The following is a 20,856-nucleotide window of genomic DNA, read 5'->3' as shown; positions in this document are numbered from 1 at the left end:
TATTTTTACTAATTTAAATTTTTTAAAAAATTAAAGGCTTAAATAGTAATTTTATATTTTAAGGGGAGTCGGGCTGATGCCAGCCCTTCGCCATTGAGCATAAATGTCGGAAGTTAATTAAGATCCTAGAAGCATAATTTGCCCATCATTTGGTTTCTCTTCTAAGCTGCCTGTTATCAGTGGTAAATTGCTAGAAAGAGATAGAGTGAAGGATACGTTGAATGTCTTCAAATATTGGTTGAAGTTTTCATCCCGCAATCGTGCGTCTCAACAAAAAGTTTATATTTTTCTCCTTGTTAAGAAAATAGCAAAAAGTGACATTATAAAAATTAAGCATGAGGATAGAGGGTAAGAAAAATTCTCACTCAAAGCTTGCTCACATAGAGAAATGATTGTATAAGACTGTGATTCCATATCATCTCTATCTTTTTTCAATAGGAGAATAACAAATTAAATTTTTCCAAATGCTAAAAATGAAGAGGAAGAATTTGATTTATCATTCGCCTATTAGAAAGAGATAGGATGATGCAGAATCACAATTTCATACAATTAATCCCTATTCTGCTGGCAAATTATAAAAAAATTATAGCTCGCTTATAATGAGTGAAAAATTAAGGAAAAATTATATTTATAAAATTAAAAAAAAACTAATGAAGCTTTTCACAAAAAAAAATTGAGGCTTTTTGAGTACTTTGTATTCTAACTTCAAATCTTATGTGGGGATTTGAGTTTAAATTAAAAATATTCTCATAGTAATATTTATTATTTAAAAAAATAGAGTTTTTTAATCATTTCTCATTTGAGTTGGTGACTAGTTAATTTGTAAAACCAAACACCAATTTAGGCAAGAATTTAAATATAATTAGAAGTGTTCTTGAGCTAGGTTGAGTTGGGTCCGTGTATGATCTTAATACACTTTTATGTTTGCCCAAGCCTAGTCCAATTTAACCCCAAATATGATTTTAAAATTTTGTCTAAACTCGTTTATATATAAATGACTAACTCAAATCTATTTTAAATCTACTCATATTATCTTTTTTAAAAATATATATTATTTTAATTTAATATTTAATATTTTAAATGGTATTTCTTTCATTAATATTATAAATTTAGACAACTTAATATATTTTTAATGATTCATGGAATTTTATTATTATAAATTTAGATTCATGTGATATAAATTACATAATATATAAAAAAAATAAAAATATAAAACGGGTCGAATGGAACTCAAACATCGAATGTTGAAGCCCAAGTTTAACCAATATTTTTTTTGAACAATCTTATTATAAATTCTGATCATATTTTATTTGACACAATATTTAGAACTACTTGTAGCCTCTCTCAACCTATAAATAAGAGGACAATGCGTTTCAACATACTCAAATTCACGTTCTCCTGCATTGACAATAATACCAATGTCAATTGAACTAATACTCAATCGGTAAAATTTAACCAATATTTTAAATAGGTCAAATTTATTTTACCTAAACCCATGTTAAAACCTCGTACTTTTATTTAATCCCTTTAATATTTCTAATTGACTTTCAAACTTGGAAAAATAGACTATCCCATAATGAGGTTGGAAACATGGTCATTGAGATACATCATCCATGACGCACATAATTGGGTCACAATTCAAAGAAAGACAGTTTGTACTTTATTCGTTGATAATCTCCTTGCAAAAATTGGAACATTGCATTTAGACTGACCAAGAACAGTCAAAATCCGCCGCCCAAAAACAACGATATAATGCCACCTTTAATCTAATTCAGAACAGAAACCAAACATCACACACCATGGATGAATTGAAGCTCTTTGGATTTTGGCCAAGTCCTTATAGTCGAAGGATCATTTGGGCTCTGAAGCTAAAAGGTGTAGATTATGAATACATTGAGGAAGATCTACCCTTCAATAAGAGTGAGTTGCTGTTGCAGTACAACCCAGTTCATAAATAAACATGAAAAAAGAAGTAATCTTATTTTATTTTTATTTATTATATATGTTAGCATACATACACATATAACATATAATAAAATAGAATTTTCGAATAATTTTAGTTGTAGTTAGTTTTAAAACAATACCAAAACATTTTTCACTTATTACATATTGACATATTAGCACAGTTTGATTTTATAGTTAAATGCTCCCTCGACATGATGACACGTTTGCTAAAACATCAAAGATAAATTATCTTTTTTTGATGAATTATAATAGGAGAGCAAAGTCCTAACAGCAACACGATTAGCATGATTCGAACCCAGATCACATTTGAGACAGTGAATATTCTAATCATCAAATCAATACATGGGTAAAATAAATATATATGATATCTTAATTATAAAAAAAACGTATATATTCAATTATACGTGGGGTTCAAAATTATACATGGGATTTTTACTTGTGTTTAAATCAGATTGAATTGTTCGATGGGACTAGAAATAGATCGGAATATAAATTCAAAAAAAATATCAAATCGATTGAATCGGTTAAAAAATCAATTAAATTAACGGTTAAATTAGATTTATTAAATATTCTTTTTTATGAATTTATTATTATATTTTTATCGAACTTATCAAATCGACAAACTAATGACCTAATCAATTCAACCAACCACCGATTTATTTCTAAAAACATTTATTCAAAATACAAAAAAAACAATTAATAAAGATGCGTCATGCATGACATTACCTTACCCTTTATATTACATCATGCATGACATTACCTTATATTATTATATAAGATCTTTTATAATACTTCGTCTTTGTATAGAAAAGTCTTAATGACAAATTCTAACTTTTAGGGGCCTACAATATTTTTCAATTCCTCTTTTCTTATTTTAGTTTTTTTTAAAAGAGTCGAATTTAATTATCAATTTTTTAAAGATAGTCGAATTAAATTTTTAATAGAAATATTGACTAAATCATTAAAATTTTAAGTAAGGTAACTCGCATGACAATCTATGTATACTTCATGGTAATTTTTCAACTTTTATAAAAAAAATTACTTTTTATAATTTTTTAATTATGTGTTCATGTGTTATATAAGATAAATAATGCCATATCATACATAAACTGTCACGAGAGTTATCACGCCGATACTTAAAAAAATTAATATTTTAAATACCGTTAAAAAAAGAAATATTTTTTAAAAGGTTAATAACAGAATTTAGAATTATGTCATGAAAAGAACACACACCATCGTTACCTTAGACAAATCTTTGACCAGAAATCCTAATATAAAATTGCACTCAGCGCTCTCAGAATCTCTGAAAAAATCTCCCAACCATGGCGGTCGTGGAATTGTTCGGAACTTGGTTTAGTCCGTACGCTTACAGAGTAATTTGGGCTCTGAAACTCAAAGGCATATCTTACGAATATATTGAAGAAGATATCCGCAACAAGAGTCCTTTGCTTCTTCAATATAATCCAATTCATAAGAAAGTCCCGGTGCTCGTTCATGACGGAAAACCGATCTGTGAATCCACTGTCATCCTTCAATATATCGATGAAATTTGGCCGCAGAATCCCTTGCTGCCGGCTGATCCCTATGACAGAGCTGTTGCTCTGTTTTGGATCAAATTTGCAGATGACAAGGTAAAATCTGTTCTTTTCTTTTTTTGGATTAAATACAAAATTAACCCTCCAACTATTTCATATTTATCACTTAGGTGTCTAAGAGTTATTTTTTTTTCTCTTCTTTGCAAAATGATTTTTAAATGGTTAATTTTGTCTTATTTTACCAAAAATACAGTACCATGTTTTATTGCCATCGTGCACTTTTAGGTAAAATGTAACAAAATTAATAGTTTTAAGTATATTTTTACCAAAAATTTTAGCTACTTAAAATGAGAAAATTGATATAGTTTAGACACTAATTTTGAAATTAAACCTTTTATTTATTTATTTGACGCATATGACGATTTTTCCGTTTATTGATTTTTTATATTTATATTTATTTATCTATATTTATATCCAAAATTATTTATTAAGTGTTATACTGAATTGGGAGAAATCATAGACTCTTCCCATCACATCATCCATTGTCCATTTTCAATTTTTAATAATATTTTAATAATTTTTTTCATGTCATTGACATATAAAATTGATAATTTTTTTACTCTAAACCCGAATTCAATTGTTAACACAATTAGTTTTTTTATTAAATTTTTTTGTGTGATATTTTGAAATAAAAAAAATAGTTATTCATGTTGTAGTCATATAACAAAAAAAAATATAGAGTTATGAACTTGAATTTAACCAAAAAAATCGTGTTTACGATTATATTTACATTTTTAAATGGGTTAAATCATTATTTGAGGTCTAAACTTGACAACAATTCTCACATTGGGTCACATGTTAAGGCTTGAATTAAGTAATTGTTCTCACATTGGGGCTTGACCTTTTTTTTTGTTCAAGTTAGTCCCTAAACGTGGTAATTGTTCTCATGTTAGTGCTTGGACTAGGCAATTGTTCCCATGTTGGGGTTTGAACATTAGGGTTTTCAAGAAAACATAGGGACTAAGGTGTTCTTTGATAAACTGAAAGATTAAGTGCAAAAAAATAAGGGTTGAAAAATTAAGTATTGAAAATTTAAATACCGAATTTAAGTTATAAAATTTATTTGATACATTACTTAAAATTAATTACGGAATATAATTATATTGTTTGATAAATATAGAATTTGAATTATAAAAAATTATATTTTACATTTTATTCTTAATTTTAAAACATTATGCCTTATTCTAAACTATAATTGAAATTTTAAACATAAGGTTTTTATAGGATAACATAATTTTAAAATAAATAAAATAAAATTGAGTTAATTGAAAATATTCCTTATTAAGTGATAAGTAGCTTTTATCAGGCTATACCGTGAGAACAATTGTCAAGTTTAAGGACTAATTTGAACAAAAAAAAGTTCATACACTAATGTGGGAGTAGTTGCTAAGTTCGAACCCTGTGAAGTGATTTAGCCATTTTTAAATTTAAAAGTAATGGGATAAAATTTCTTGCAACACAAATGGGAGGATGAAATTTCAAATATACAAAGAATACAAGGATTTGTAGCATATTTTAACCTAGTTGAAATCTTTGAAAATCTTTTATCGTACATAACTTTTAATGGCTAATACTAGAAATCCCATATCTCTGTTTAAAACAGGTTTATTTAATGTCAAAGCTTTATCAAGCCGATGGCGAAGAACAACGAGCGGCAGTGAAGGAGTGGCTAGAAATGTTGGAAGTCATGGAAGAACATGCGTTGATCGGAGGGAAAAAATTCTTCGGCGGAGACGAGATAAACATGGTGGACATCGCATTTTCCTTTGTTGCTCACTGGCTTGGGGTTCTCGAAGATGTAGTAGGGCTTGAAATCTTTGAGCCACACAAGTTCCCTCGAGTAAGCTCGTGGATCCAAAATTTCAAATCAATCCCTTTAATCAAAGAAAACTTGCCTGATGCTGATAAGATGTCTGCTTTCTCGAAGCATGGCAGAGAGATGATGTTGGCATCAAAATCAAATTAAGGTTTGGACACTTGTGTTCTTCATAGAAGGTTTTCAGAATTCGAACTGATTAGGTCATTGCTTTGTTAGTCTAATAATTTCGACAAGTTTGTTTAAATAAATCATCAAAATCAAAATAAGAAAAGCTCCAGTTCTATGGGTCTATACTAGTTTTGTAACACCCCTAACCAATAACCATCGCCGAAATAGGTTAAGAGGCATTATCGGACTTGTAACTCAGTTCAGAACAATCATTTATCAAATATCATCTCATTTCAATAAATATCATTCATTCACATTCAATATGTACTTAAATTGAGCATACAAAGCTTAAATCATGCATTCGGGACTAAATCAGTAACATATTAAAATTTTGGAAACTTAAAAATATTTCAACATTTCAAGTATCACACGCCCGTGTGAACAGGCCGTGTGCCTCACACGGCTAGTAGACACGCTCGTGTCTTAGACCATGTGGAAACAGGGCATACATACTGATTTGTATCACACGGCCGAAAACATACTCGTGTGCCAGGCCGTGTGAAAACTGGAGAGGATACTTAGGTCATACGGCCAACAACACGCCTGTGTGTTTAGCCCGTGTGCCCTTCGAAATGGCCACACACGCCCGTGTATCAAGCCGTGCTAAAACTTTAAGGTATACTGATTTATCAACACGGCCAAGTCACACGCCCGTATGCTAGGCCGTGTGCCATTTAGGGGGTATACTGACTTGTACCATACGGCCGATCACATGCCCGTGTGTGAGGACATGTGGAGCATACTGATTTCAATTCCATTTCAACACCATGGGACACACGGCCATGTAACATGACCATGTGTCACGTATGACTGAGACACACGCCCTTGTCCCTGCCCGTATGGACAAAAACAGGTATCTGCAAAGCCATTTTACCACCCTATTTTCACAAGCATACACAAACATAAATGACAACATTTTTACAACTCAATAGGCAGCCAAAATAACCATTTCATTACACATTATTTGTCATATCAAACCTAACATTTACATACCCAAATACCTAATTAACATCATGCATAATCCATTCATATATCAAATACATATAAAGACTTCACTTGTACATTTTCATTCCATTCATTCCTTGCAAAACATACCATAATTGAACACTTAAACTCAACCAAAACATAGTACCAAAATAAACCAAATAACATGGCTTAACTCATACATAAAATATACCAAAACCATGATATCAAGTAACCATATTTATCATCTTTAACACTAGCCTATACTGCCATATTTACATATATCCACAAGTTCAAAAGTACCAATCGAAAATTGGATAGTGTGATGTGCAACTCTGACTTGTCCGAAACGAGTGAGCTAACGAACCTCTATAAAACATAGAAAAAGAAACAGAGTAAGCTTTATAGCTTAGTAAGCGCGTATAATTTAGAATTAAACTTACCATTTATACATAATCAAGGCAAATAACCAAAGTAAACTCCATACAATTTCCAAATGCCTATCACAAACATTCATCCATAGGTTAGACATGTTAATACATGAAATCATCCATTATCACAATTCAATAATCATTATAACTAACATTCAACATTTCATTCTCAATCAAATAACCAATAATCCATTCATTAACAATACTCATCCGTATAAACATGATTTATACCCGTTGAACCTATTAGAACTCCAAAGGATACTCAAGTGATAAACATCAGTAACCCATCAATTCATTATCATTTATGCTCTTTCGAGCCATGATCAGTAAGCTCCTCCTGAGATGGTGAACAGTAAGCTCTATTGAGCAATAATCTATTGAGCTGAAATGGTAAGCTCTATCGAGCTGAAACGGTAAGCTCTATCGAGCTGAATAGTAAGCTCATACGAGCTGAAACGGTAAGCTCTAATGAGCTGAAAACAGTAAGCTCTTACAAGCTGATATATCGGTAAGCTCATATGAGCTATGGTAAGTCCACAACAAATGCAGGAGCTTGACCAAAACAGTAACCCTAGTGACATGTCACTCGTATCCTACGAATTCATACGGTTTAAACGGGGCTTGGTTACCAATAGATTATATCGATAAAGCATTTGTATTTCAAGTATATCAATTATTCAATCACAAACATTTATTTCAAATATTTACCAATATATATATGTTCGATTCTAATTATACGAACTTACCTCATATCCTCGGATAAAACTATTGGCTATTCATTCACTTTTTGTTTTCCCCGATCTAGTTCCAGTATTTGCTTATCTTGATCTATATAATATCAAATTAACTCATTCAAACTTTCATTCAATTCAATTTAGCCTAAAACATTCATTTTAGCTAAATTACACTTTTCCCTAGACTTTTGACTATTTTACAATTTAGTCCTTAACTCATAAAAATGCAAAATTACACAATTAGGCCATAACCCATGGTAGCCGAATTTCAAAGGGACTCCTAGCAGCCCATATCTTTCATTATTTCACACTTTTAACCACCAAATTTTACAATTTCACAATTTAATCCCTATTTTGCATTTTTGTCAAAAATCACTTTACAAAACTAGTTTAACTATCATCAAGCTTCCATAATCTATCATTAAACATCAAAGAACTCAAGTATTCAACAATGTAACTTTATAAAATCAAGAAAAAATTCAAAAATTAAGGCATGGGCTAGCTAGAATACAAAGCAACGATCTCAAAAATATAGAAATCACTAAAAACCGAGCAAAAACCGTACCTAATTGAAGAATTCAAGGTTGCCGAACTTAAAACACTAGGTTAGCTTCTTCTTCCTTCAATATTCGGTGCATGAAGATGAGAATCAAGCTTTAATTTGTTTTGTTTTATTTTATTTAACATAAATAACTAAATTACACAATTAACCTTATTATAAAACCTTAATATATCATATAATTCATGGACATAAATGTCCACTAATCTTAATCATGGTCAAATTTCAGTATAAGGACTTCTATTTTAATGATCCATAGCTATTTAATACATTTAAACAATAGAACTCAACTTTTATGCGTTACGCGATTTAGTCCTTTTTACCGAATTAAGCATTTAAACGGTAAAATTTGTTTACGAAACTTTCACAAAATAATCCTATCATGCTGTAAACTTTAATAAAATAATAAAATAAATATGTTAAATTCGGATTTGTGATCCCGAAATCACTGTTCCGATTTGACCTAAAAACGGGCTGTTACAAGTTTGCCACCCCTCCTTCCTATATCGGGCCTTTTCATTTATTAAGTCAATTATATGTGTTATTTTTTCTTTAAATCAACTAATATAAATTTTTTAGCCCAATAAATATCTTTCCTATGCCCAAAATATTATTTATTCTTTTAATTAACTTGTAATGACCTGATTTTAAACGTTGTCGAATTTTGAAATCCAATTCCGTAAATCGAGTTAGTGGAATCATGAATAGAAAAGTTTATGAAGTTAGTGTGAAATAGATTAAAGAATGGTTAAGTAATTTAATAAAAAAATCATTAATTAAAGTTCAGGAACTAATTTGTAAAAGTTCAACTGCTGTTGAAATTTTAATTTAGAAAAATGATTGATGACTTAATTAGTAATTAATTTGAGGACCTTGAAAGTTCATACTCATAAGATGCTTGCGTTGTTGAAACATCGAAGAGAAATGTTGCTGGCATCAAAATTGAGTTAGGGTTTGGAATATTGATTGCATTTTCTCCCATGGAAGTGTTAATTGTTCCCCATACAAATAAATAAAACAAAATCTAAAGGTTTAATATTTTGAGAGGATTTGATCAATATTTATGTACTTATTTAAGGTTTTTAGAATTTGAATCACTCTACCGATTTATTAACCAATTCCAATTGGTTTCTTCTTGATGGATACCTCGAATGGTTTTTGATTCGATCTAATTCAAATATCACTAATTTATCACATAGACAATTTGAGTGTTAAATGTAGTTTGAAATCATTCTATGATCAACTTGAAGGTTAAGTGTTAACATGTCATATATGACTATAGAAAATATTTAAAACACATTCATCAAACTTTAAACATAACATTTTAATATTTGTATATAATTTTACCTAAATATTTTAATTTTTATGAGATTTTATAATATATATATTAACCTTATAAAAATTAAGCTAATATAAAAATTTTATTTAATATTTCAAAAGAATTTTTCTTTTAGGCATTAGGTTTGAGCAATAAAAATTTAAACAAGATCGAATTTAGAACAAGGTTAAGATAGGAAGTAAAAATTTTGATTAAGTTGAGGCGAGTTAAAACCTATTTATCCCATCAATAAGTGATTGGGTGAAATGGTAAAGAATATTATACTCCCAAAAGAAGAACGTAGGTTCAAATCTTGAAGACAACATTATTGAAAGTGGCAGTCACGAACTCTAAATATAAATCATAAATCAGACATACATTATAATAAGAAGAAGCACAATTTACCCATCATTTCTCAATTGAGTCGGTGGCCAATGGATTTGTAGGTTGAGTTGAGTCTATGTATGATATTAATATATTTTTATATTTGCTCAAGCCTATGTCCAACTTAACCCCAAATATGGCTTTAAATTTTTTTCCGAACTCGTTTATATATGTAAATGACTAACTCAAGTCTATTTTAAGTTTGCTCATATTATCTTTTTAAAAAAATATATTTTTTAATTTAATATTTAATATTTTAACTGGTATTTCTTTCATTAAAATTATAAATTTAGGCAACTTAATATATATTTAGTTTCATGTGATATAAATTACATAATATATAAAATAAAATAAAAATATATTAGAAAAGTATAAAACAAGTGGAACCGAACTCAGATATCGAATGTTGAAGCCCAAGTTTAGCTAATATTTTTTTTGAACAATCTTATTATAAGTTCTAATCATATTTGTTATTTTTGAGACTATGTTTAGAACTACCCGTAGCCCCTCCCTAACCTATAAATAAGAGGATAATACGTTTCAATGCACTCGAACCCACGTTCTCCTATATTGACAACAATGCCAATGCTAATTGAGCTAAGACTCAATCGGCAAAGTTTAATTAATATTTTAAACGAGTTTAATTTTTTTACCTAAATCCATTTTAAAGCCTTATACTTTTATCTAATCCCTTTAATATTTTGAGTGTACTTTCAAACTTCAACAAATAAATTATCCCATAATGAGGTTTAAATATAATAGAGAAATTGCAGGAAACATGGTCATTGAGATACATCATCCATGACGCAAATAATTGGGTCAAAATTCAAATAAAGACAGTTTGTACTTTATTCGTTGACAATCTCTTTGCAAAAATTGGAACATTGCATTTAGACTGTCCAAGAACAGTCAAAATCTGCCACCCAGAAACAACGATATAATGCCACCTGTAATCTAAATCAAAACAGAAACCAAATATTACACACCATGGATGAATTGAAGCTCTTTGGATTTTGGCCAAGTCCTTATAGTCGAAGGGTCATTTGGGCTCTGAAGCTAAAAGGTGTAGATTATGAATACATTGAGGAAGATCTACCCTTTAATAAGAGTGAGTTGCTGTTGCAGTACAACCCAGTTCATAAGAAGATTCCGGTGCTGGTTCATGGCGGAAAGCCAATTGCAGAATCATTGGTTATTTTGGAATACATAGATGAAGTGTGGCCACATAATCCTTTGTTGCCAAAAGATGCTTATGAGAAATCTGAAGCCATGTTTTGGGCCAAATTCATTGATGAAAATGTACGTGTTTTCGAGTTTTTTTTTTTTTAGCTTTTACTTGTGTCATTTCAACTTTAGATTGAGTTTTTTCGATTCAGGTATTTTGAATTGGGGTCTTATGACTTAGATTTTTTCTAGTAGAGTCATCTGAACTTCATGTTATTTCGAGATACTTGTTCGGATCATTTTGAGTTTAAATCATTTAAGAGTTAACTTATTTATGATACAAAATTTAGTTATTTAAAATAATTTTCGGGCTTGGGTTAGATTTAGCAAATCTAAACTTGCCCACTTTGAACTTAAAAATGACCTATTAATACTATGCTTGCAGACTGGACCAATGTGGGGTTTCTTTCAAAAATTCGGTGAAGAACAACAAAAGGCAATTGAGAGCTACTCTGAAATTCTGAGAAAAATAGAGGAACATGGTCTACGAGACAAAAAATTCTTTGGGGGAGACCAAATTGGCATAGCTGATCTTGTTTTTGGAATGGTTATTCATATGTTGGCGCCTATGGAAGAGGTGGTGGGATATAAGTTTATTAAAGCGGATAGCTTCCCACGCCTGCATGCTTGGGTCAAGCATTTCAGCGAACACCCTGTGATCAAACCCAATGTCCCTGATTACAGTAAAGTTGTTGATTTCTTGAAGACAAGAAGAGAATTTTATAGGAATTCTCAACAGAATAACTAGAAAAAATAAAGAAAGAAGGCACTTTTGATCGTTTAAGAACTAAAAATTGGGAAATAATGCAAAAGGATTGAGTGTTCTTTTTCTTGTAACATTTGTACTCTTTTTTTATGCATTGTATGTTTGTAACAATAATTTTTTTTTGCCAATAATTAATGCTTTGTTTGGTGTATAAAATGATAGCATTCAATGATTTTTGAAAAATCCAAGAGATAAAAAAAATTAAATTTTGGGTGTTTGTCATAAGAATCAGAACAATATCAAGTTTAAGTTTAATTGGCATCAATATTATTGGTAATGTAAGAGACGTGCGTTCGAGTAGGTTGAAGTGCATTTTCCTCCTATTTAAGGGTTGGGGAGGGGATATGGGTAGTTCTAGGCATTGTATAAAAAAGAGCAAATATGATAAGAACCTATAATGAGATCAAAGAGCAAACTAGTCTTTTTATTAAAGATTCTATCCATATCTATTATTAAGTGATGACCTATTACTGTTTAGTTGCTTATTAAAAAAAATCATCCATTTCTTATATTAAAAATCACATTCATTTTACTTGAATTAGTCCTTATATGTCAATATAAGGTACACATCGCACACCAAGTGTTACTATTTAGTTGCTCATTCAACTACATCAGTATTTAACAATAAAAATGAATGAAATTTTTAATGAAAATGTTAGTTTGCTATTTGATCGATTATATAATGACTAATTTACCCATTTTTTAGGTAGAGGAGGCAAATTATAATTGTAATTTTTACGATGGCCAAAATGTAATTTTATTATTTTAATAGTCTATATCGTTATTTTTTTAAAGGATTAAATCAAATTTTTATATTTTTAGGGGGTCAAAGTGTAATTTTACCATTATTAATTTAAATTTTTAAAAATTTTAAAGAACTTGAATAGAAATTTTTTTATTTTAGAGGGTCGAAGCCCCTGCCAGACCCTTAGTTTCGCCCCTGCTCTTCTTGCTCAAGAAATTCAATACCAATTTTCTAAACTAGATTTAAAATTTGAAATAAATATTTAAATATGTTTTTAACTGAGATGGTAAAGTTGAGAGAATAAAATTCATGATGATTTGGGTTTGAATCTCATTATGTGAATGTATTTTCTAGATTTTATATAAAAACATAAAAAAGGCTTAATTTAACATGAGGTCCTTAAATATGCCCTTTATTTGAGTTAAGTACCTAAACTTTATTTCTGTAATTGAAAATTAACCCTTACCATTACACTTCATTAAAAAAAAAAGGTAGAGCCAATCAAAGAGCGTCGCCTCATCATTAAAATAAAACATACCCCAACTCCATCCCTCACCTCTACCCCATGTCTCTCTCCCCTCCCTTCCGCCATCACCTCCCTCCCACAATCCCACCCTCTTACTAGAGGTGTTTATGGATTTGTTCCTAATTTTTTTGCTTAAATTTATTTTTTTAATATAATATTTTATGTAAACTCTTTCAAAGATTGAACTGAGTCTGGATGGATAACTCAACCCCAATTCTACCTCCCCCACCCACTCCATTTTGCTGAATATTTTATGGCAGCTCTTGGAATTTTTTTTTTCTAAACAAGTAAAGGAAGAGGGGACCATATATATAAAAGTAAAAGTGCTGTTGATATTTAGTTGGAAGGTTGACGTTTTTGCTTAATGATCAAGGTATATTAATATATAAAATTTCTGTTTGTTTTTGTTTACATCTTTTTTAAATATTTTTTGGTTGATGCCATGGTCTTTTTTAAATATGTTTAGTTGGGAGGCATTTTTTTATTTTATTTAATATTAATACAATTATTTTTATTTAATATTAATATAAAATTTTTATTTAATTATATTTTAATGAGATAGTGACATGACACTTTTAGTGACATGACACTTTTTGATTGGTTGGAATGATTTTTTCGAATGTGAAAAAATGGGCCAATTTCGGTTACGAAATAAAGTTTAGGTATCTAATTCGACCAAAAAAAGTTTTAAGTACGTAACTCAAACAAAGGGCATAGTTTAAGGATTTCATTTTTAATTAAGCCAAGCAAAAATATCCTCAAAATAATATTGACCATTTTATAAAAATTAAGAATTTTTAATAAATTCATGGTATAAATTATAATCACAAAAATGTAATTGTATGGACTTAAAAATTATTATTACAGTCAAGAAAAGTGAAGAATTTGGCTAAATTAGTCATATATACCGTTGTTTTTTTAATTGGTCAAATAGGTCAATTTTTTAAGATTTAGGGAACTAGACCGATTTTGGAGAGAGGGTGAAAAGCGCGCCCAGCTACACAATTGGCAGGAAGCTGGAGGAGCTTTCTTTGGAATTTTTAAAAAATGCTTCTAGCTCGGCATGTTTTCCTGATGTGTCAGTAAAAGCTCGTCTAGCTAGACTCACTTTCACACACACTTTCTAAAATTAACTTATTTCCCTAAATCTTGAAAAATACGACCTATTTGACCAATTAAAAAAAAACTGTCATATATGCACAATTTAACCGGAGAAATTGGCAAAATATGATTTGCAGCAAGCCGTAGCATTAGTGATTGCGATACATCATCCATGACGATTGTATTTAGGCTGACCAAGAACAGTCCAAATCCCCCCCCCACCTAAAACAATTATATAATGGCCCCTAGTTTACTTCACAAAACAGAGACCAAAACACTACACCATGGATGAAGTGAAGCTCTTTGGGTTTTGGCCAAGTCCTTTTAGTAGAAGGGTCATTTGGGCATTAAAGCTAAAAGGCGTGGAATATGAATACATTGAAGAAGATCTGCCTTATAATAAGAGTGATCTGTTGTTGCAGTACAACCCAGTTCATAAAAAGATCCCAGTGCTCGTTCATGGAGGAAAGCCAATTGCAGAGTCATTGGTTATTCTGGAATATATAGATGAAGTGTGGCCACATAATCCTTTGTTGCCAAAAGATGCTTACGAGAGATCCGTAGCTAGATTTTGGGCCAAATTCATTGAGGAAAAGGTATGTGTTATCTTGATTTTGTTCAACATTTGTCATATGCTTCCTTAATCTTACTTTTTCTTCCCAAATTTGTTCTCTATTCGAGTCTGGAAGTTCAATTCAATTAATTTGTTTGATTTGATCATCATAAGTTAATATTTTGAACTCATGTATTTTTACTTATAACCTCTCTTTATCTTTAAACTCAATCCCACATCCTTCTAGTTATTGCAATAATAATTATGTCAATTGAGCTAAAACTCGCTCGATCAATAATTTTAATTTAGCTTTTAAAACTTTGGGCTGTTTTGGGCCCGAATCATTTCAAGTTTAAATAAATTTCGAGTTTGTGATGTTTGGGTTTGGATATTTCTAGTTTACTAGTTTTTTTTTCTGCTAAAGTCATCTCGAGTTCAAGTCAATTTGAGATACTTGATCAGATCATTTTAAATTTAGATCATTCTAAATCATTTTAGATATAAGTTATTTTTCGGATTCAATATAATCGGGTTAATTTTTTGAATTTGGGCTAGAATTAACAGGTTAAGATCTACTTCATTATTTTTTCATCCATTAATAATATCCAATACAATTGTCGTCACCATTCAAATGTGTAGGACCCATAAATCGAGCCTAGAATGACCTAAACAAGTAATCCAAAATGATAAAAAAAATTTATAACTCGAATTAATCTAATTTAGAACCAATTTCACCCCTCCAATCTAGGGATCTAGTCTCAAACCACTTGTAGACCAGTAATGTTTGATCCTAACCTTATTAATATAAGTTTGCAGACTCAACCAATGTGGGAATTCTTTCGTAAATTCGGTGAAGAACAGCAAAAGGCAATCGAGAACAACTATGAAATTCTGAGGACGATTGAGGAACATGGTCTTGGAGACAAAAAGTTCTTCGGTGGCGACCAAATTGGCGTAGCTGACCTTGTTTTTGGAATGGTTATTCATATGTTGGCACCCATGGAAGAGGTGGTGGGGGGAGTAAAGTTCATTAAAGCCGATAGCTTCCCACGCCTGCATGCCTGGGTCAGGCATTTCAGCGAACACCCTGTGATCAAAGACAATGTCCCCGATTACACTAGAGTTGTGGATTTCTTGAAAAAAAGAAGAGAACTTTATAGGAAATCTCAACATAATCACTAAAAAATTAAGCACTCTTGATATTGAGAAATAATGCAAAAGGATTGGGATTTTCTTTTCGTACATTTCTATGTTTTCTCCATGCATTGTAAGTTTGTAACAATTTCTGTTTGCCAATAATTAATGTTTAGTGTGGTGGATGAGCTCAACCAATAGAACCTCCTTCCCTTGGATCTAAATTAAATTATAAATTTTTGAAAGGTTAAAATGTAATTTACCATATTTAAAGAGATTAAATAGAATTATTTTTATTTTAAAGGATTAAAATAGAATTTTACTATATATAAATTTATAATATCATCATTTATATGAAAACTCATATTTGGGTGACAGTCCCCTACCTGCCCCTTCAGGATTTGCTCATTTTCTTGTGATTTAGTCTCTTATAGTGACGAAGCCAAAACCTTTGCAGGGGCTAAGATAAAATTTTAAAATTTTGAGACCGAAGTTAAAAGTTTTATTCTAAAAGAGCTTAAATTATATGATTAATTTTCACGAAGGGCCAAAATTACAATTTTTACATTTATTCGAATGACTAAAAAACTTAAAATGATTAATACTTAACTAAGGTTCAATTTGGTACTTCAATTTTTTTTGTTCAATTAGGTATTTGAACTTGTCATTTTGGTTCAAATTAGTATCGAACTTGACTTTATAGTTCAAATTGGTTCAAATACATCATCTAACTGAAGTATTAATTTGGACTCAAAAGCTAATTTGAACCAAGACATCAAGTTCAAGTACATAATTGGACCAAAATAAACCTTACGTACCAATGTGCACCTTAGAGCCAAGTTCAGGTACCAAAATGTCTATTGACCCTAAAAAATTTCTCATGACTAACCTCAAATCATGTTTGATTTAAACAAGGTTGAAGTTCTTAGACAACAATAACATAATAAAAAGCAAATAAGAAAAACAAACGGACATGGGCCCTTATTGGCAAATCTGGTACATGCATGCAGATAGACAGAACAGACATCTGAAGTTGCGACTTCTCAGTCTGGTAAACTTGAGTGGAGTATCATTGAAATGGTTCACCAGATAGAGTCCCAGAAGTAGGAGGACCGACAACAAGCCCAGTGGATGGTAAAGTTGCATCCAAATTCTTTACATTCTAGGGCCTGTCCATTGCAAAGCTCAGGACATACCTTACATGGAGGGCAATTCCAGATGTTTTTCACAACAGTGAGTCGATGTTGATGACCTATATCTTCGATTTTATTCCCAAGCTTCATATATGGGAGATCCCCAAGAGCACAGTTGAGATGAAGAGAGTTATCACAATCAACACAGTAGTAAAACCAACGATTTGGCTCTCTTTTTTTCTCACAGAGATCGCAATAAAGTTGAGAAAGCTCATAATGATCCAAATAAGTCAAAGTAAGAGGATGCCTATCATACTTGTACCAAGCAGTAAGTGATAGTGTTGCACAACCTACATCTAAACTGAAATCACAGCGCTTCATGCATCTATATGCAACATCCATTGAGCGTAGTTTTCTAAAACAAGCACTGCAACTCGTTCCCTTGTTGTTGTGGACAAGAAAGAGTGAATGCTCATGACTTGGGTGCTTCAAGGTGTCCGACAATAACATACATTGAATGTCAATTCTGAACCTGCAACCTCCTTTGTAGCATCGGTAACCAAATCCATGATACGAACGAAAGCAAGCACTGCACGATGAATAATTATCCTCATCGTGTGAGTTTGAGAGAGTAAGCAAATGCTTGTGAAATGGGTGTGGCAGTTGTTTAGGCAATTCAGCGCAAACTTTGTGGAGAAAGAACTTGCATTGCTCACAACTATAAAAAGGAGTTGATAAAGGTCTCGTGCACCCATCACACTGACTATCATCATCTTTGGTCTTCCCACTAAAAGTGAGTCTTAAATTATGATCATGATAGGAATGCTTGATCTCACTTGCTACCATTAGCTCTCCAATAATAATTTGTTCAACAACATCAGTAATCAAATTCCAAGGTTCTTGCACCACTTCCTCGGACCTCTCATCATAGCCTTCCAGCATAATTGTTCCATCCCAAATTGCTTCATCAGTTGCACAACGTACATGAGCAACATAAAGGCAACGAGAAGCAGGACAACGGTAATGACCATAGCTTATATCAACTTCCTTGTAACAAATTTTGCACATCCAATCCTCAACTTGATTTTGTTTAAGAGAATAGGAAAGAGAAATCGTGTGACAATGTCGTGTTATCTTGATTTGGCGTGGCAATGAAATGCAATTCTTGTGGACAAAGAGGTGACATGCAGCACAGAAATAGGGGAATTTTTCTCCGGCAGTGCCACAAAAATCACAAATGAATGACATTTTTCTTAATATAGGCATCCACTGGTGTTCATGACTTGCATCGGTGAGTGGTGGTCGTGAAAAGAGATCATCCAGCAAAAGTTCAAAGTTGCAAAGAGAGCAGGAATAAACAAATCCCTTCCATTGGATTCTGCACAAAGAGCAACCACATTTCTGGGGATGAGAAGGTGGTTGTGGCAAGAGAGTAAGAGGATGCTTACCATGGCAGGGGTGATTAATCTCAAGGGGTAGTTCAGCACATTCCTTATGAAGGTTAAACAATGTAGGATAAGTGCAATATGAACAGTGGTAAAATGGACCAGATATTGGTTTTTGACACCCGGAGCAATCAGACTCGACTTCGTTGTTATGGTTTTGAACGAAGAACAATGGATGGGGGTGCAAAGAATTAGGAAAATTTGCAGCAATGGATGATTGAAGCAAAGCACAATTGATGTGCAGATCGAGCTTACAAACATGACAATTATAAACAAATCTACGAAATGCCTTACCACAAAGATCGCAAATTCCGCGCCCCTCAGAATAAGGTGATTTTGGCAAAAGAGTGAGAGGGTGTTTGGGGTGGAAAGGGTGCCAAATCTTACGGGCCGCTTCAGCACATCTCTTATGAAGATAAGACTCACATGGATTGCAGCTGTAGTAGCTCCAGTCCTCTACAGGTTTATCACACATAAAGCAATGAGCTGCTTTGCTTGCAATACCGTGATCTTCGATGAAGACCAAATTATGGGGATGGAAGACATGTTGAATTTCCATCTCTCTTTCTTTCGAACTCCCAGATACTGTGAAATCATTTAGAAGAAGAAGAACAAAAATGAAATTGCTTCATCAATTATTCCAGGCCTCATGGTTAGTAGATTCTTTTCTTAGGTGTTGGTTTTGGTCTTCTTAAAGAAAGGAATATGTTGATGCTTTGCCCAATTTTGAAGTCGCAAAAGAATCTAAGAATATATAGAGATCTAAATAAGCAAATAAAGAAAGATAGAAGAAAGAAACATCCAAATAAAGAATAAGGAGGAAGAAGGGAATAGGAGAGGATACTTTTCTTCGGAATTTTTTGTTGCTTGCTCTGCACGTTTCATTTCTCATCTTCTTTACTTGAAAGAAAAAGAGAACGTAATCACATGTATACCATTCAAAGCCTAGCTAATGATACCAGTCCCAGTGTTAACAAGTATACATACATTGAAGGGGCAAAATTTTAAGGGTGTGCAATAGTTAAGTCAAACATACTAAAGCCACTGAACGGGTCGATTTTAATTTTATTGGGTAAATTGTAGGTGGGGCAAAACTGCTAAGTCAGATTGGTTTTTATTTTGAAAATTCAAAATTAAATTAATTGAATTTTTTCATAGTCACTGGTGAAAGAAAAAACTAATATTAAAATTATATTTATAAAAAAAATAGTAATTTTTTGTCAATATTATTTAGTAAATCATAGGTCATAATTAAGTTTTGTTTTAAGTTCGGGCTTAATCTAACTTTCAATGCTTTTATTTAAGCAATTCATATACAAACATGAAAACATTATTGTATTAATATTAATTACTTTATTAAAAATTAATTTTTAAGTAATTTTCCTAATTGAAATGATGTCAAGTTAACTTATAAAATATAATAGGATATTATCTTCAAATATTAAAACTTTTTTTTTATTTTGAAATAGCCAATTTTTTATTAGTTATTTGGATTTAGAATCTCATTTCCTTAAGCACCAAGCAACCAAAATTAAAAAAATAATAATATCGATTAAGTCGATTTCTCAACTAAATTGATTGGGAAAAAAATCAATTTGATTTTGTTAATTTTATAGAGAAGTCGGTTCTGTTCTGATTCCTAAAAAAGGCTTGTTAAATCTTTAGATCGAATTCATCGATAGCTCATTCTAAGAAAAAATCAAAAACTGAAATATTTTAATTAAATATAAATTATTGAGAGCCAAACTTCAAAATTTTAGGTTAAAGAACAAAATTAAATTAAATTGTTAATTTTTAAGAGTCTAAAATCACGCATTGAGTCTTACCTTAATTGTCATGAACATTATTGTCAATACAGAAGGATGTGAGCTTAAATGCGTTGAAGTGTTGGGGGCGTTATAAGTAGTTCTATACATTATGACATTCAAAATAAATGTTATAATTTTCAGCTTAAATTAAAATGAGAAAAATGGATGATTATTTATTAAAACATAAATCGAAAATTTTCTCCTTAGATACTCAAAGACCCTCTCTAAATATACAAACCCATATAGCAATTTATAAAACCTTGCAAAAGGAATACCACAATCAAAGATCAATCTATAAAAGAGATGTTATAGAAGTTTGTCATGTGTATGACTTCAATTTAAGTCATTAAATGTGTTTAAGAATTTTTTTTCCTCTATTAGTCCTCTATTAGTAATTCGTCAATTAATTTTGGTCAATAATGACGTGGCCCAATCACAGGTTGAAACGTAACTAAATAAAAAAATTTAAAAATCATCTTTCTAAT

The 20,856-nt window shown here is 31.2% G+C and overlaps 4 protein-coding genes across 4 annotated transcripts; 3 read left to right on the top strand and 1 right to left on the bottom strand.

Annotated features, from left to right (window-relative positions):
- Nucleotides 1-3,183: 3,183 nt before the first annotated feature.
- On the top strand, nt 3,184-5,668 carry LOC107957063 (probable glutathione S-transferase). The gene is made up of 2 exons (XM_016892491.2): nt 3,184-3,596; nt 5,164-5,668. The coding sequence occupies exons 1-2, from the start codon at nt 3,288-3,290 to the stop codon at nt 5,524-5,526; spliced, it is 672 nt and encodes a 223-aa protein (XP_016747980.1). The 5' UTR covers nt 3,184-3,287; the 3' UTR covers nt 5,527-5,668.
- A 5,224-nt stretch (nt 5,669-10,892) lies between these two features.
- LOC107957062 (glutathione S-transferase U7) lies at nt 10,893-12,132 on the top strand. Its single transcript, XM_016892490.2, has 2 exons — nt 10,893-11,235; nt 11,546-12,132. Exons 1-2 carry the CDS (start codon nt 10,924-10,926, stop codon nt 11,906-11,908), a joined length of 675 nt encoding a protein of 224 aa, XP_016747979.2. The 5' UTR covers nt 10,893-10,923; the 3' UTR covers nt 11,909-12,132.
- Nucleotides 12,133-14,355: 2,223 nt separating this feature from the next.
- On the top strand, nt 14,356-16,179 carry LOC107957066 (probable glutathione S-transferase). Its single transcript, XM_041088780.1, has 2 exons — nt 14,356-14,894; nt 15,668-16,179. Exons 1-2 carry the CDS (start codon nt 14,583-14,585, stop codon nt 16,031-16,033), a joined length of 678 nt encoding a protein of 225 aa, XP_040944714.1. The 5' UTR covers nt 14,356-14,582; the 3' UTR covers nt 16,034-16,179.
- LOC107957065 (uncharacterized) lies at nt 16,086-19,308 on the bottom strand. The gene has a single exon (XM_016892493.2). The coding sequence runs from the start codon at nt 19,120-19,122 to the stop codon at nt 17,068-17,070; it is 2,055 nt and encodes a 684-aa protein (XP_016747982.2). The 5' UTR covers nt 19,123-19,308; the 3' UTR covers nt 16,086-17,067.
- Between the last annotated feature and the right edge of the window lie 1,548 nt (nt 19,309-20,856).

The sequence above is a fragment of the Gossypium hirsutum genome, chromosome A02 (genome assembly GCF_007990345.1).
Source record: "Gossypium hirsutum isolate 1008001.06 chromosome A02, Gossypium_hirsutum_v2.1, whole genome shotgun sequence".
Classification (NCBI taxonomy): domain Eukaryota; kingdom Viridiplantae; phylum Streptophyta; class Magnoliopsida; order Malvales; family Malvaceae; genus Gossypium; species Gossypium hirsutum.
The sequence above is the reverse complement of the archived record's forward strand: the minus strand, read 5'-3'. Positions and strand labels throughout refer to the sequence as shown.